Source organism: the organism of the source record quoted next, unplaced genomic scaffold (genome assembly GCF_019419815.1).
Source record: "Pyrus x bretschneideri cultivar Hongxiangsu unplaced genomic scaffold, Pyrus_bretschneideri_v1 Contig39, whole genome shotgun sequence".
Taxonomy (NCBI): Eukaryota; Viridiplantae; Streptophyta; class Magnoliopsida; order Rosales; family Rosaceae; genus Pyrus; species Pyrus x bretschneideri.
This window is the reverse complement of record NW_025999712.1, coordinates 181,872-199,416: the sequence shown is the minus strand read 5'-3', so window position 1 is coordinate 199,416 and position 17,545 is coordinate 181,872. Positions and strand designations below refer to the sequence as shown.

At 34.8% G+C, this 17,545-nt stretch overlaps 2 protein-coding genes and 1 long non-coding RNA gene across 3 annotated transcripts; 2 read left to right on the top strand and 1 right to left on the bottom strand.

Moving 5' to 3' along the window:
* The first annotated feature begins 3,188 nt into the window (after positions 1-3,188).
* On the top strand, positions 3,189-4,168 carry LOC125468636. The gene is made up of 2 exons (XR_007251026.1): positions 3,189-3,589; positions 3,744-4,168. It is a non-coding gene; the product is annotated as an uncharacterized LOC125468636 (long non-coding RNA).
* Positions 4,169-11,794: 7,626 nt separating this feature from the next.
* LOC103963303 (non-specific lipid-transfer protein 1) lies at positions 11,795-12,976 on the top strand. The gene is made up of 2 exons (XM_009376110.3): positions 11,795-12,260; positions 12,702-12,976. Exons 1-2 carry the CDS (start codon positions 11,923-11,925, stop codon positions 12,709-12,711), a joined length of 348 nt encoding a protein of 115 aa, XP_009374385.1. The 5' UTR covers positions 11,795-11,922; the 3' UTR covers positions 12,712-12,976.
* A 989-nt stretch (positions 12,977-13,965) lies between these two features.
* On the bottom strand, positions 13,966-17,090 carry LOC103963358 (transcription factor RF2b-like). Its single transcript, XM_048564309.1, has 4 exons — positions 16,211-17,090; positions 15,362-15,494; positions 14,887-14,971; positions 13,966-14,761 (listed from the first exon to the last, which is right to left on the bottom strand). Exons 1-4 carry the CDS (start codon positions 16,951-16,953, stop codon positions 14,388-14,390), a joined length of 1,335 nt encoding a protein of 444 aa, XP_048420266.1. The 5' UTR covers positions 16,954-17,090; the 3' UTR covers positions 13,966-14,387.
* Positions 17,091-17,545: the final 455 nt, after the last annotated feature.

Genomic DNA, 17,545 nt, shown 5'->3' with positions numbered 1-17,545 from the left:
TCAAGCCCGCAAATATGATGTGGTCGAGGATCAGTAAAGCCAGGGGACCGGCGCATATCAGACAAATAACCGTGTAGGAATGCGTTCTTGACATCAAATGTACACGAGTACAAGATTTATACACGAGTTTTTTCCCATAACCATCCTATACTAATGGCAACATAAATTACATAACGAAAAGTGGTTACAAAGAACTTATAACAAAATAAAATATAAATAAATTACATAACGGAAAGTGGTTACAAAGATCGCATTCGATAGATGATTAAGATACTAACTCCCTAACAAAAAGATAATATCAGGAAGATCAAAATTTTAATTTAAATTTGCAAATCAACTGATGTGTCATCAGTATAAAATAAATATGTTAATTAATATTTAAATAATAATTCAATCATCAACATTCTCATCATTTGGTTTATAAAATTTGATTTCAAAATTTGATCTCCCTAGCATAGTTAGTTAATATAGAATGGCGTGGGCCCACCATGCGTGACTTATTTCACTACTATACTTGTTTTTCTTCGTCTTGATGTTGAAATTGCAAAGATATAATAAATAACACGAAGAAAGAAGAATGCTTGAAATTTTGGACATCGAAAATGACATACCCACTTGTCTAAATTGATCTTTTTTCTTCTTAGCAGATTGGACACGGTGGTTTACTTAAGGCAACATCAAGGGAAATTAATTGAGCACTTTGTTCACAGGTGATGCCTTTCCACTGGCAACAATCAAGTGAAGTAGTAGTTACTGCAGTATATACGTCAAATGGAGGAGAAGACGGAGAGCGAGAGAAGGTCTGGAGAGCGCTGCGTTCGTTTGGATCGCAAGCATCATTCGTATACACGTCTACATATACATCTTTGAACAAAAATACATATACATCAAATGGGAAGGGATTTTCATTTTTTTTAAGGGAAAACTAATAAAAATAATTTGAAAATTTTAAGTTTTAATGATAAGGACAAAATAAAGGGTAAAGTGAATAGTATCAGGATTGACTTTTTAATGTAAAAATATGATTTTTCGTTAAAGTGAACAGTACCAGAAGCTTTTCCTTAAAATTCCCTTTTTTAAATGGGAATTAGTTGTGAGACCCACAACACATCGATCTTCAATGTTTTGAACCATTTATTTTTTAAGTTGGACCTCATAGATCATCCTTGCAAAATATTAGCTAAATAGGAAATATTTGAGACATCTAATTAAGTTGACAAACACTTTATTCTATAATAAACAATGAAATTTCTTCATGATAATTAAATAAACAAATGATTTAGGATTAAGTTGAATTTTTGCAAAGAAGATCTATGAATCAAGACTACAAAAATAGATCGTTCGGACCGTTAAAGCTTGAAAGAAAGTGGGCCCTACAACTAGTCCCATTTTCACCCAAAAACTATATATATGTATATGTACTATGCATGTACGTAATGTGGTTTTGTCTGCTATTTCCCAATATCTTCAATCGTGTAAAGATCTTTTATGTATTAGTCTATGGATTTGAAGTGGTTTGGTTTGACCTTAGGCTTTAGGAGTAAACAGCAAACAAAAGACTTCAAAGAGTCACACCGACTTCAAAGTGGCCAAATGCGTTCAGATTACAATTTTTTTTCCCTTTTTGGATAGGACCAATAGTGAAGAAGAGGATAATCGAATCTCGAACTCAAGTGCAACGGTAAATGTTCTTAATCACTTGAGATTACAAGTAAAAAATGTGTGGGTATTTTAGGTAGAAAAGTTTGTTCCAATGAAGCTTTCATCCGGAGTCCAAATATCATCTCCATCCAAGTAAATCCAATTATGAATAATTTAGAAATTTAATTACTAATTTTAGGTGAACCTTGACTCACCTATTTTCTGATTCCTCAAAAGCTTGGTAAAAGCTTTTGAGAAAAGTGCAATTCCGTTTCTTCCCCTTCCGGTCCGGTTTCGTAACCACGCCATATATAAGTGAAATGGGACGTCACTAATGGAGGGTGTAATCATGTGGTTGAAAGTATTTGAGAAAATATGAAATTGTGGTGTAAGTTAGAAGATAATGAGAAGGTATTTATAGAAAAGGAAAATCAATTTTTAAATTTTTTTTTCCACATTTTTTATTAATTTTTTATTAACTTAATTAATTTCTGCCGTTGGATTAAAAAAAATTTGAAACCAACCCTCAAGATTGTGCCATGTGGCACAATGGTAACATTAACATATCTCAATTTTTTCTTTTCTTTTTTAATTTTTAAAGACGAATAATGTGGACCGTTAATCTTAAATCCAACGGTTGATGTTACAGAAGGTTTGAAATTTTTTTTTACCGTTGGAAATCTAATAGTCCAGAAAAAGTATCCGTTGAAATCCAACAGACGAGAATGTGCCACGTGGCCCACCAACAATCACATTTTAGCTGTCTGCACTGTAAGCCCCACCAACTGAAAAGTTGTTGGTGACGCGCACCCACGCGCCTGACACATTTTTTTAAACATGGCTAATGTCATCCTGACGTCAGTCATGCATCATTTGGCCTCAGACTCTCAGGTCACCGATTCAAGCCGGATCTCTCACTCGGACCCCCTTCAACCCAATTGTCCGCATGGACTGAAGCAAGGAGCTAAGGTTATTGGGTAGGAATCCATCGGGCTGGAGCTGCTTTAATGGAGGGTCTAATCATGGGTTGGCAACGTATTAGAAGGTTTACATTGACTTTGGGGTCGTGCTTTGGGAAGAGTTTAAAGCACCTTAAAATGGTTGTTTGATAAAAGTGCTTTGAATGGAAAGTAGAAACACTTTTAAGCACTTGGACAATTTTTTAGATGCAATCAAGTTAAGAAAATTCTATTGAGAGTTATGAACTAACAGATAAATAATTATATTGTTAATAGGGTAAATATCAGTTTACTAACTTCATATTTCATGATTTTCAACATTTAGTACATCAAGTTTTTTCTTTCCAGAGTCATACCTAAAGTGTTAATTTTGGAACAGTCTCATACATTCGTTAATCAAATTGTTAAATCTATCATTAACTGATGATGTGGCGCCTATGTGAATAATGACTGCACGTGAAAATTAAAATTTCAAAAAAAAAACAAAAAAAACAAAACAAAACAAGAAACCCTTCGTCTTCCCCACCCCCACCCCCACCCCCACCCAACATCCCTCCATGTAACAATCAATCCTGGGATTTAAGGGGGAAAAAAAAAAAGTATTTTCGTATTTTCGTATTTTCATTAAATCTGGAAATATTTTCCTTTTTAAAATGATTTTTAGGTTTTAAATAGTGTGCCCAAGGCCCACCCCTGATTTGTCCTCCGTTCCCTTCCCTTTTCTTTTATCTCTCTGAAAAGTCTCTCTCTCCTCTCTCAGTTCTCTCTTCTCTCTTTCTCCCTCTGTGATCTCTCCCTTCTGTCTCTCTCTCGAAACCCTCTCACCCTCCGATCCACCCACACGCACATCCTTACCATTTACCTGCAACACCATCACCATCACCCTTGCGAACTAAGATTCAGAGAAAGAACACCACAAACCCTTCTCTTCCTTTCGACTGGTACTGTTCATCATCTTCTCCGTCGTGTTTCATATTTTTCCGACGTTGGTAAGCTTCTAGAAACCCTTGGGTTGTGTTTTATTCAATCCGAGTCGTATTTCAATTGCGTATGTCCTAATCCGATCTACATAAAAATGACCCATAAATCAATAAAACTAACCATATATCGTATAGCTGACGGAGCTCAATTCATGTTTTACAGTGAAGCTGAACAAGACTGTTGCCACGAAGAAACATGTTGCCGTGAGATTACCTTCAATTGAAAATATGCAAGACGGCATCGTGCGATTATTATTGTCTAGAGGAATGCGGGCAAAGTGGTTCTTGCATAGTTAAGGAAGTCCGTGGACTTTACCTTCCACGCTGTCGTTGCTGCACTGTACCTTCTCCTCCTCCTCCTCCCGGTGGAGAAATCCAAGGATCTTTTTCTCCGCGCCCCGTTTATTCGCCAGAGGATAAATAACATTTCAGTGCCGACAGATCGTGCAGGATGACATGATTGGAATGCTAATAATAATTTCATAAATAACTTTGGTAAAAAATTATATTGTCATCCTTTTCAATTTTGATGTACAAAGTGATGCCGTTATCAATAATAAAAGTACATAATTAAAAGGGGTTTTTCAACATTAATCCTTGAAAAATATTAAAATTAAAAAAAAAAAAAAAAAAAAAAAAACACCTGGTGCTAGATTGTATATTCAATATAACCCCTTAAAGTTTACTTTTATCAAAATTTGTATTAAATTTTTGTTATTTAATGTGTATTTTTATTTAATATCTCCTCATTAAATTTTAATTTTATTAATGTGCACATTTTTAGTTCTTTAATTATAAATGAACATAAATGAGAAAATATTAAAAGAAATTTGTGATACAAAAATATATAAATACATAAGTGTACAAAAATAATTATGCCAAAATATATAAAATTGACTTTTTTGTACCGAAATATTTGCACCTACATGATTGTACCGAAATATATTATAATAAAACTAAATGTATGTATCAAAATGTATTATATTGAATTAATATACCTAAATATCAATACCGAAATGTATGTACCAAAATATAGTATATTGAATTAATGTACCTAAAAGTCAATACTCAAATGTGTGTACCAAAATGTACATACCGAAATGCATTATATTGAATTAATGTACCTATATGTTTGTATCAATGGATATACAGAAATGTTTAAATGTATTAATGTACTTAAATGAAGAACATACAAAATTGCTGTCGGAATATATATTATAAAAAAAAATGAGTTATCTAAATGTAGACATTAAAATATATTATGATGAATGAAATAAAAATTAAATTTAAATGTAATTAATACATTAAAATAAAAATAAAAAGATAAATAAAAAAATCAAAATATAACTAATAAATGAGATGATTAAATGTACTAGGGACTAAAATTGGATTTTAATCTTACACAAGATTATAGTCTAAAACTCATCCTTTTTAAGGATTAAAATGAAATTTTCTATAATTAAAATCTATAATTCAATAAACTCTATGTTTGGAATCCAAAGTATTTCATTCGTTGGCCGCTTAGCACTACGATTTTAGTGTTGTTAGTCTCTACTTATAAGTGAGATTTTCTTTACAAGGTACAACTCAGGTACAACATTCTAAGAACAGTGCAGTTTTCAGTGCATCGTACAGGAAGTCTCTCAACTCAACGTACTTATGTTTCCATCATTAAGAATTTCAATAAGAAATGCTTTAAAAGTTAGAACACAATTAATCAAACAAGTCAAATAGAAAGAACAAACAGTCAATCAAGTGTGCTGTGAAGAAATTGGAGCCTTGCTTTGGTGACGCCATGAATCTTGGATTAATTTGACATGGAAAATTCAAAACCTAGTTGAAACATGCACAATTGACGGGGGACTCTAGCATACAGTTATGTGATGCAAGAGACAAAGAGAAGGACATATCCTCCGTCACACTCAATAATCTTCCATGATTGGCATTACGCTGATCATAAATCTGATCTTCCACTCTTTTGGCATTTGTACAACTAAGTATCCCTCATGGAACCCTTTTCCACAAGAAGCTCAATACCATTTGAAATCTCCTTCCTATATTTTCCTTGAGCCATTGGTACAAGGAAAATTGAATTTCTAGCAGCAGCCCCATGACCTTCATAGGTAACAGACAATCAAACCCTATTTTTTTTCCCAAGCCACCCTTGTCAACATATAGTTTGATATGCTTAATTTTTCAGGGTGACAATTTTTGCACGACATAGAAAAGCTACTTAAACCCAACACAGTTAGATTTGGCACTCCAAGTTTTCTATAATTAGAAAGAAAAATACATTTATGCGGAGTGTAGAATGAGATTTTTGGAGTGCTAATAGCAGTTCCCTAAATAGGTCTTAACAAATATTGTATTTGGTATTAACTTAGACTTTCGCGAATAGATTTATAATTTCTGATATCTAATAAATATCCAGATTGAAAATATTCATCGATCTATAAAATTTTCTCATGGAGGTACCCATTTATTTGCCACAGATACCAATATAGAGGTTAAAAGACAATACGATATTAAATTCATATGTTGTACTCTTGCATTACGATGTGGGTTCGAATTCCATCGGTGAATAATTTAACATCTAACTTACTAATGATATCGCTCGACTAAAAAAAAAAAAAAATCGAAATGTATGTAGTGGATAAACACAATCTCAAAATTTAATTAAACTCACTTAACAACGATAAATAAAGGCATTATCTTAACTTAGAGGTGGTGATCAATCCCATTAAAATAGAATTTAATACATATATATTAAAAACAAAAACAAATGGATGCAAAATCTCCCGACGACAAATGCTATTCCAAGTCATGCATGAAACATACACATTTGTCCCTTCATGCCACTTGGTTATAAGCAAACATCATGCATTTACTAATACTATTCTAAGTCATGCATGAAACCTACACATTTGTCCCTTCATGCACAAGTTGTTTACTAATTAGTATTTACTACTATTTAGCTTGTATCATGACCGTTTTCTTTCTGTTATTCATATGCCCAAGACATTGTAAGAAATAAGGTTGATTATTCAAAATGAATAAACAACTAGTTGCACATGGTCACAGTCAGTGACACTCCTAACTTGATAAAGAAAGAAAGAAGAAAAAAAAAAGGAAGTCGACTTCCAAACTAAAATAAAATGTATAAATATAGAAAATTGTTATTAGCACTTCAAAAATCTCATTGGGCACTCCAAACTTTCTATAATTAGAAGAAAAAAAATACATTTATGCGGAGTGTAGAACGAGATTTTTGGAGTGCTAATAACAGTTCCCTAAATATGTCTTAACAAATATTGTATGTAACATTGACTTAGACTTTCGCAAATAGACTTATAATTTCTGGTATCTAATAAATATCCAGATTGAAAATATTCATCGATCTATAAAATTTTCTCATGGAGGTACCCATTTATTTGCCATAGATACCAATAGAGAGGCTAAAAAACAATACGATATTAAATTCATATGCGGTCGAGATATTTATGAATCTAATTATTAAAATGCATAAGCTCAATGATACATTCAAGTTAGATCAATTCCCGAAGTTTTGGTCAACAATAAAACTGTTTGGGAGTATCACTGATTGTGATCCTGTGCAACTAGTTGTTGATTCGTTTTTAAAAATCAACATTATTTCTTGCAATGTCTTGGGTTTTGAATAACAGAAAGAAAATGGTCATGATACAAGCTGAATAAGAGTAGTACTAATTAGTAAACAACTTGTGCATGATGTTTGCTATACCAAGTGGCATGAAGGGACAAATGTGTATGTTTCATGCATGACTTGGAATAGTATTAGTAAAGTCACACAGGCCAATCAACTTGTTGGCAAATGGCCATTTACAACAATGGTGAAAAAGTGTTGTGCTCTTGCATGACGGTGTGAGTTTGAATTCTATCGGTGAATAATCTAACATCTAACTTACTAATGCTATCGCTCAACTAAAAATAAAAAAAAATCGAAATGTATGTAGTGGATAAACACAATCTGAAAATTTAATTAAACTCACTTAACAATGATAAATAAAGGCATTATCTTAACTTAGAGGTGGTGATTAATCCCATTAAAATAGAATTTAATATATACATATTAAAAACAAAAACAAATGGATGCAAAATCTCCCGACTTCCAAGTCATGCATGAAACATGCACATTTGTCCCTTCATGCCACTTGGTTATAAGCAAACATCATGCATTTACTAATACTATTCTAAGTCATGCATGAAACCTACACATTTGTCCCTTCATGCACAAGTTGTTTACTAATTAGTATTCCTACTATTTAGCTTGTATCATGACCGTTTGCTTTCTGTTATTCATATGCCCAAGACATTGTAAGAAATAATGTTGATTATTCAAAATGAATAAACAACTAGTTGCATAGGGTCAAAGTCAGTGATACTCCTAACTTGATAAAGAAAGAGAGAAAAAAAAAAAAAAGTCGACTTCCAAACTAAAATAAAATGTATAAATATAGAAAATTGTTATTAGCACTTCAAAAATCTCATTTGGCACTCCAAACTTTCTATAATTAGAAAGAAAAATACATTTATGCGGAGTATAGAATGAGATTTTTTTAGTGCTAATAACAGTTCCCTAATTATGTCTTAACAAAGATTGTATGTGACATTGACTTAGACTTTCGCGAATAGACTTATAATTTCTGGTATCTAATAAATATCCAGATTGAAAATATTCATCGATCTATAAAATTTTCCCATGGAGGTACCCATTTATTTGCCACAGATACCAATATAGAGGCTAAAAGACAATACAATATTAAATTCATATGTGGTCGAGATATTTATGAATTTAATTATTAAAATGCATAAGCTCAATGATACATTCAAGTTAGATTAATTCCCGAAGTTTTGGTCAACAATAAAACTGTTTACCTATGAGTTCACCTATAAAACGTGCAAAGGTGATATACTTTTTAACCACAGTTCTATGTATTGTGAATTTTTTTTCTGCAACTTTTGTGGCATATAGAGGTTAAAAGATACTACAATATCAAATCCATATATGGTCGAAATATTTATCAGTTTAATCATTAAAATGCATAAACTCAATTACACATCCAAGTTAGATCAATTCCCAAAGTTTTGCTCCACAATAAAAACTGCTTAACTATGAGTTCACCTATAAAACAGTGCAAAGGTGATATACTTTTTAGCCACAGTTCAATGTAATGTGAATTGTTGTCCTACAACTTTTGTATCTAATAAATATCCACAGTTTCGTACAAAAAGTTATCATGGACTACCATTTTTCTATAGGAATATAGAGGCTAGAAGATTCTCATTTAATTAAAACATACCAAACTCATTAAACACTCTAACCAGACGCTCATACAGATTATTAAGCTAATTAGTGCTCTAGAAATTTAGAGATGTCAAATGATAAAGAAAATGAAGAGGAAGGGATTTGGATGACTACGGAGGAGTAGATGGGGGTGCAAAATGACAACCATGGAAGATGGTAGGATTTTTTAAAGAGAGAGAAAGAGAGAAGGGGATTTGCTCCATGGAGATGATGGACTGGTTAGGGTTTTATTTTTATTTTTAAGTATATTGAGTTGGGTGTAAAAAGAAGTTTGATTGAGTTGAGTTTTAATAAGTAAGGACGGTTTCGGAAATAATGTTGGGTGTAAATAGATAATGATAGATAAATCAAATACAATGTGGATATAAAAAGTAAATTGGATGTTGAGATACAAAATATGGGTTCAAATAAAATTTTCCAAAAAATAAAATGAAATTTGGTAACTAGCACAAGAGTCATTGCTAAAAATAAGCCTACTTTCCATCATCAAGTCCTCCACAATCCACTATTGTTTTTCTTTTTGTTTTTAACAAAATGATTAAAGAGTCTCAACTTAAAAAATAAAAATAAAAAAAAAATAAAAAATAAAGAATAAAGAGTCTTCAATAAATTCACTGTCGATCACGCCGGATCTGAAAAGGAAATATTAATAATCCTTGCAGCATATCCTACTTAATGGTTCAAAAGTGTTAATTAACCTTCAACCTCTAAATTAAATGGACATTGATTTCCTAGATACACACCAAGAAATAGTCTACAGAAATTTGCTGAAGATTAAAAGATGGCCATAGCACAAGAGCTGGTGCTTTTCTGTATTGTCACCTATGCTTTATGCACAGGTCTGTATAATGCTATAGCTTTGTTGGTTCACGCTATAGCTTTCTACTTTCATTAACATATATATATGGTCAGGATCCGGGATACATATTTTTCTAACAAACATTTTGACATATTTTTTTAGGGCTCATTCCGTAATCTCTTTCAAAAATGCAAATGTCTATTTCAATTTATCGATCATTTACTGATCTTCCTTGCAAAGACAAACCCAAAACCATTAAAACATTCATTTATAGTGAAAAAAATGAACGGATATAGTTCGACATATAGTTTTGAATTCGGTTGATTTTTTTATGAAATGATCTTTGAAGAAATATCTAAAAAATAAATGATTCAGATCCTTAAAATATAATTTTTAGTGGAACCTTAGAAAGTGTGTTAGAATGTATGTCAAAACAATGTATGCCTCTCGATCCTAATCCTGTTTCAATTCATATGTCCCAATCTACATAAAACTGACCAATAAATCAATAAAATTAACCATGTATCGTATAGCTAACAGAGCTCAATTGATGTTTTACAGCTTTTCGAGGTGAAGCTTATCAAGACTGTTGCCAGGAAATACCATGTTGCCGTGATTACCTTAAAAAATGCAAGCCGGCATCGTGCGATAATTATTGTCTAGAGGAATGCGGGCAAAGCTGGTTCTTGCATAATTAAGAAAGTCCGTGGACTTTACATTCCCTACTGTCGTTGCTGCACTATAACTTCTCCTCCTCCTCCCGGTGGAGAAATCGGAGGATTCGTTGCGCCCCATTTATTCGCAAGAGGATGAATAATATAGTGCAGGATGACATAATTGGAGTGCCAGTAATAACAAATTTCATAAATAACTTTGGTAAACAACTATTTTGTAATCCTTTTTAATTTTAATGTACAAAATTATGTCGTTATATCAATAATAAATGTACTTAACTAAGACTTATAATTCAATAAACTCCAAGTGAATGTTTGGAATTCAAAGTATTTAATTTGTTGGGCACTTAGTATTACGGTTTAGTAGCATTATTCTCCATTAAGTCAGATTTTCCTTACAAGGTGCAACTCGGGTACAAAATAATTTTAAGAACAATGCAGGTTTCAGCACATCATAAAGAAAGTATCTCAACCTTACGTCATAGGTCCAATTCCAACATTAAGAATTTCAACAAGAAATACTTTAGAAGTTCGAACAGAATTCAATCAAACAAGTAGAAAAAGAAAGAACAAACAGTCAATCCGGTATACTGTGCTAAAGTTGGAACCTTGCATTGTTGACGCCTTGAATCTTGGATTAAATTTGGCATGGAAAATTCAAAACCTAGTTGAAACATTCATAATTAACGGGGGATTTAGCATACAGTTATGTGATGGAGAGATAGAAAGAGAAGGATATATCTCCGGTCACACTAAGAATCTTAGTCGTTGATATTATTGAGCCCTATCCAAGTAATAAGAATTGATTGGCCACGCATGCTTATCATAAATCTGATCTTCCACTCTTCTGGCATTTCTACAACATTGTGTCCCTCACGGAACCCTTTTCCACAAGAAGGTTCAAGACCCTTTGAATTTTCCTTCCAATATTTTTCTTGAGCCATCTGTACAAGGAAGATTGAATTTTCTAGCAGCAGCCCCATGACCTCCATAGGTAACGACAGACAGTCAAACCCTATCTTGTTCCCTGGCCACTCCTGTCAACATATAGTTTGATATGCTTAACTTTGAAGGGTGACAATTTTGGCACGAAAGGGAACGCCTACTTAAACCCATCACAAAATTAGAATGTGGTTTGGGTGAATTAGCCGTTCCTTGACATCAACACGAAGATCATATTAGCTTACATCATCAGCAACACATATCATTAATTTAGCTAGTTAATTAATTTGTCTAGTTTGTACGTTCTTAGTTAGGTCAACTTTGTTCTAATTAGTCAGTGTGGATCAGGACATGTCATGGATTTTATGAGGAATGCTACTAGATCAACGAGTTTTATAAACAAGTGAGTTAGTGTTCAAGTCATTTGATACATGATGAGATTATGACTTGACTATTTTCCGATATAATCACAAATGACATGGCACAAACGCACGAGCTGTTCTGTTCATAACATCACACTCTATATATAGCCCCATAAACATGTGTAGTACTCCTGCCCAAACCCAAACAAAAGCAGCTAACCATGGCCAGGTTTTCGGTCATCGTGGCAATAGTGTTCTTATTTGTGACAGCTTCTTCTGTCAGTTACGCCACCATAACTTGTGATCAAGTGGTAGCTTGGCTCACTCCATGCATACCCTTTGGAGTGTTTGGAGGCGCAGTGCCCCCAGATTGCTGTAAAGGCATAAAAGAGCTGAATGCTGCACAAAACACGACGATCGACCGTAGAATTGCTTGCAGTTGCATTCAGGACGGAGCTGCAGCAATTCCCGGGATTAATTATGACCGGATTAACACTCTTGGTGATGTCTGTGGCTCTCCTTGTCCTTACAAAGTTTACCCCTCTACTAATTGCTCTGCGTAAGCCTCAGCCTCCTCTATGTTTTTAACTTTTTGTAAACACACCACCAAAGTATGGCTTAATTATCAAAATGCCCCTTGAACTATTGCTAAAGTTTACCGTACTTTGGCGACTATATCACTTTGCTCTCATGAACACTCATGTTGCGTCTCAAATTACTATATTTAGTCTAATTTATTATAGTGAATTTTTAACTTTTTCTTACATGGTGTCTACGTGGACTAATCCCTAAGGTCATATTTTGCCGAGATCCACATAAGAAAAAGATAATGATTCACTTAATGAAAATTGAAATAGGGCAACGTGAAATGCAAAATAAAGGTTCAGGAGAAAAAAACAAAGAATAAAGTGATATTATTGTGATAGTTTAGGAAGCATTGGATAATTAATAAAAAAAGCAGTAGCATACTAATTGTATATTTGGGTGCAATTTTTTTCAGGGTAATCTGAATCCATAGGAGGATTGAAGAATGGAGAATAAAGCTTCCGAGAAGACTATTCCTCGAAGCCATATAGCTAGACAGACCTCTTAGTTGTTTAAATCACAATGCTTTTGAGGAACTTATTAATTTATACGGGTCGGATCGTCCTGTATAAGGATGGCAATGTAATCCATTACCATCTATTAATAATATCCCCTTTTATACACAAAATATATGCATTGTCTGTATGTATAAACAATTTATCTATGACATTTTTATTTTCATTTTTGATACAACAATACTTCAGTTAATTTTTTGTCAGGTATTCTCTAGATGATATTGTTCGTGAGTCTTAATTCAAATCTGATGAGTAAATACATCCGGTTTGTTGGAGAACAATTTAGAAACAATAAAATAACAGAAATACAGAACCAAAATACTTATACTTTATTATTCACAAGTACTTGCAATACATAATGCAATAACACAATAATTACAAAAAATTAATATGATACTAACTTGAATGAATTGAAGATAGAGGCTAGCGCAAACGCTATGTCCTTCGAACAATATTTCCGTCCCACTCGTGTGCTTGTGGTTCTACAACGTCTACTCGATCAGGATACAACTACCTAATTCTACAATCCGCACTGGATTATAGAACTCTAGCGAATTGCTTTGTGTGTTTACTCTCTGGAAAGTTTGTACGGAAGATAAGAAGGAAGATAAGATGATTTTTGATGGAACTAAGGACTTCAGTTATATAGGCTCTTTCATACCTCTTCAAACACCTTTTGGATGTATCCAAAGAGATACAACTCTTTCCAAAGAGTTGTGTCTATTAATCAAAATGTTTTTAATTAATTTAATTAAAAACTTAATTCGAAATTAAAACTAATTGATCAGATTAATTTTAATTCATTGGCCCCAAGTGCCCCAAGGCTCTTGTCTTGATTAATTAATATTAATATTATAGTATAATCATCAAGCCTAATCCACACAACCATAAAGCCCAAGCCTTCAATCCATTTCCAAATGGTCCAAGTTCTAATTACTAAGAAAAAGGAATAAACCTATATAAAGGCTAGTGAAAAAATACTGTTGACCAGTGTGGGACAAGAGGGTCTCAAACTCCAACACGGTTTACGGCTACCACAGTGTACCAAGTTTCAATAAGTAACAGGTGACCCTGCCAACAAGACTCCTCATTTTGCAAAAGTCGGAAGGTAGACGTCTACCGAACTTCAATAAGTTACATAAAAAATAAAATAAAATGAAAAACTAGATGAATAAATTTTATGAATAGGATTTTCAGAAAAGCATAAATACATCAGAAAGGAAAAAGAAAAATGTGGCAGTAGTACACAGAGTTACAAGGTATTACATAACAAACAAGATACAAAGGATGAGAATTCTGCCATGAATTGACAGCATCTCGACGCCCATAGGAATGACCTTCCATTCCCAGAATTTATAGCACCCCCATGCACAAAAAATCGACCTCGAACAGACAGATGAAAAGGGTGCCTCCCACTTTTGGGGAACAGCCCTAAGAATAAACAATTAAGAATAAATTCTTGACACAAATTCAATAAATATGGAGTAGCCTCTCTAAATGATCGGATATCAATCTATGAACAAATCTACCAGACAGCGTGTGCAATGGACAAGTCAGCAGGCGAGCAGCTCGACAGCCAGTTTGTGTCAAAAAGTAGAACTACTTTCACTAGCAGAAAGCGAGGGGTCTTCAGACTTCACGAGAGGTGCTCCTTTGCTACCAATGTCGAGTCCCTGTAACTGACCAACAGGACCGTTCTGCAACATATCTGAAAGATGAGTACGAGAATTTGACTGATGCAGGTGTTGGGGTGGCATACTAGACTGGGAATGATTGAATTGTGGCAAATGCATGGTCTGGTGACTAGCCGGTCCTGGTTGTTGTTGAAGCGGAAAATAAGCTGAGGGATGGTTGTATGGCATCTGGTGCATTCCCAAGTTGAATGAATCAGAAGCACTCATCATCTCCCCTGTGGCAATCTTGAGCCTCTCAACCTCCTTCTTCAGTGCTTCGTTTAATGCTGCACGAAATATTTCAAACAAAATAAGTACCAGTTGGATTAAATGGACCATTCTCTTCTGATATAATTAAGAAAAAAGAAAAGTTTCGAGTATCAAATATGATAAAAGTTGGCATGTTGCTCACCATCGCGTAACTGAGCTTGTTGTTCCATAGATTGTAACCGACGCTTAAGTTCTGTGTTTTCAGTACTCAGACCTGTTGTGTCCCTCTGTAAGTGACAAAAAACAAAAAAGTCATAACCTTTAACCAATTAACAAACATTTGTGTATATACGTAAGAAGTGAGCAGAACAACACAGTCCAGAACCAAATGAAGGCTAAATATTAACAGAACATTGCAACAAAGGATGAATTGATGAAGTTCTATTAAAATACTTGCTCCAAGTATCCTTTGTTTTGATTGACAAATACCTTTTTTTTTCTTCCATACTACGTGTCATCTATCAATTTAAAAATATATAACATAGAGCGATTAGCAATGTTGGATCACAAAAATGGCTGAACAGAGATTTCATGTTTGATTTTAAGGCAGTGTTGTCAGTAAAGATGTGCACATGCAGTACATTTAACGAAAGCTGCTAAAATACACTGACACAAACCTGGAATAACGTAAGTTGAGCAGAAAGAGTGGTTGCTTCTGTTTGAAGGGTCTGAACTTTGCGCTCAAGTTCTTGCATATAGCGTGCCTTGCGTTCTTTTGAGCGAGCAGCAGACTGCCGATTCGCCAGTATCCTATATATGACAACCAAAATGTAAGGCTCCCAAAAATCCCTTAACCGGAAACAAATAGAGTTCAAGAAGTTCGTAGGCAACTAGGCACACAAGTCTTGCATGCCACCATGAGTTTTTGAATGTACAAAACACTCGTAGAGCAATAATCTAAATGGTTTGCTTGGGTGAGAGAAAGTACTCCATTGATACATTCTCACAAAATACGGTTATTGAGGAAAAGGAAAACTATGATGCATATAGCATATGAATGAATCTCAAATAGGAGGACGATGGATCTTCCGTTGAACACATTCATACTTTTCCAAATTTTATGCAATATTATTCTCCAAATAGAGCCTTCATGCAGTTCAATTCTAATTAACACTCGATCTCAGTCGAAAGGGAAAGTCTTGAAAACCAAGAAACAACCTACCTCTCGTAGTGAATTCTAGCGAAGGCAAAGCCTTTGATCAGAAAAATAGCTGGTTTGTGGCAACATCAGTTACTACTATGTTTTTATGCTAATTGTAATTAATAACCACATAAACAGTTTCTAATTTGCAGTTTCTAGAATTCAGTTCATTAAATTCAGCATTTATACGTTCGCGTTTTCCATATACCCAAAACCCAATTAGGATTCCTTCTCACATTTCACATTTTCTCAGCATCCAAACAGAATGCAACAAAATAAAGCAACCCAGAAAGAAAAAAGGAAGAAAAAAGAGCATTTTGCAGACCTTTTGGCACGCTTGGGATCAAGGGTCCAGAGCTCGGCGAGCTTATCAGGAGGCATAGCTTTTTTGGCATCCATGACCTCCCCAAACACGCCGGTCGACGTCGACGACCCATCCACCGAGCTGCTATACCGGTGCCTGGACAGCTTCTTCTCTCCTCCTCCATCACCGCCACCGCCATTCCCATTGGGCCCACCATTAGGCCCACCATCGGGCCCATCATTGCCGCCGCTATTCTGATCCGACGAATTATTGGACCCGCCAAGCTTGTCGAGGTCAATGTACGTGGAGAACAGGTCCTCCTCCGATCCCATCTCCTCGAGACTCGCCGTCGACGATCCGCCGTTAAACGGATCCGCCGCCGCCGCGGACTTATCCACCATGTCCTCCGACAGCCGAAAGCTCACCTCCGAGTGGGCCCTCCTGTGGCTCCCGCCGTAATCATGGTGGAGGTGGGACCCGTCCGCGTCTTCCCGGATGAAAGGGGAAGCGGAATTGCCCAACATTGTCGCCAAGCTCAGGGATGTGGACGTGGTGGACGAGGTTGAAGACGACGACGTGGCGGCCGCTGCTAGTCCCGAAGCATTGGCATTGCCACTAATGCCAACCCTTCTGGGGAGCCGTGGGATAGGATTGGATTTGGGATTGGGATTGGAATTGAAGGTGAAGAAATTAGGGTTAGGATTGGATTGTTGGAGGAGGTGTTGATCTTGGTGCATTGGCGGGGTGGTGGTTTCTGTGGACATTGTGGGTTTGTTTGTCCCTCCCTCCCATGTGTTTCGCTCCACTTTGTGTCTTCTGTTCGGTTTCTGTTTTTGTTTTTTTTACTTCCCTTGTTTTGTTTTCTTTCTTTCTTCCCTCGTTCGCAAGAAACACAATGTAAAATTTAAGTCATTATTTGTTAAAGAGATTTTTCAGTATGACCGTGACATAAAATGGTACATCACGTATCATTATATAAATAGTAGGATATGTGTTTAAAAGTTAATAATTTAAAAAGTAAAATTTTCATCACTTACATAAAAACATATGGTGCATCATTCGTATTCCTATCACAACTAAAAATTTCTTCATTTGTCCAAGAAAAACGAGAAAGAATAATGGTAGAGAGATCAATATTTTTTATCAACTCACCTCTTGATATACTTTTTGTCACGTACCATGCATGAATGATTGACGATAACACAACTGCAAAGTAGACCGGCGATCAAACAGGCAAATATCAGACCAATCTTGAAGCCTTGATTGGCGGAATGTGTCAATCACATTGTCATTGTCAACTTACCCAATTGTGGACACTGGTGTTTATTCAAATGGATTTCTATTTTTCTAGTAAAA

Bases quoted from the DNA above. Each gene is read 5' to 3' on its own strand.
- LOC103963358 (XM_048564309.1), bottom strand. From the start codon at position 16,953: ATGTCCACAGAAACCACCACCCCGCCAATGCACCAAGATCAACACCTC. The intron at 14,972-15,361 runs GTTTGTGTCAGT...TGTCACTTACAG, and splicing joins CTCAACTTACGTTATTCCAG to AGGGACACAACAGGTCTGAG. The intron at 14,762-14,886 runs GTGAGCAACATG...TATTTCGTGCAG, and splicing joins ACAAGCTCAGTTACGCGATG to CATTAAACGAAGCACTGAAG.
- LOC103963303 (XM_009376110.3), top strand. From the start codon at position 11,923: ATGGCCAGGTTTTCGGTCATCGTGGCAATAGTGTTCTTATTTGTGACA.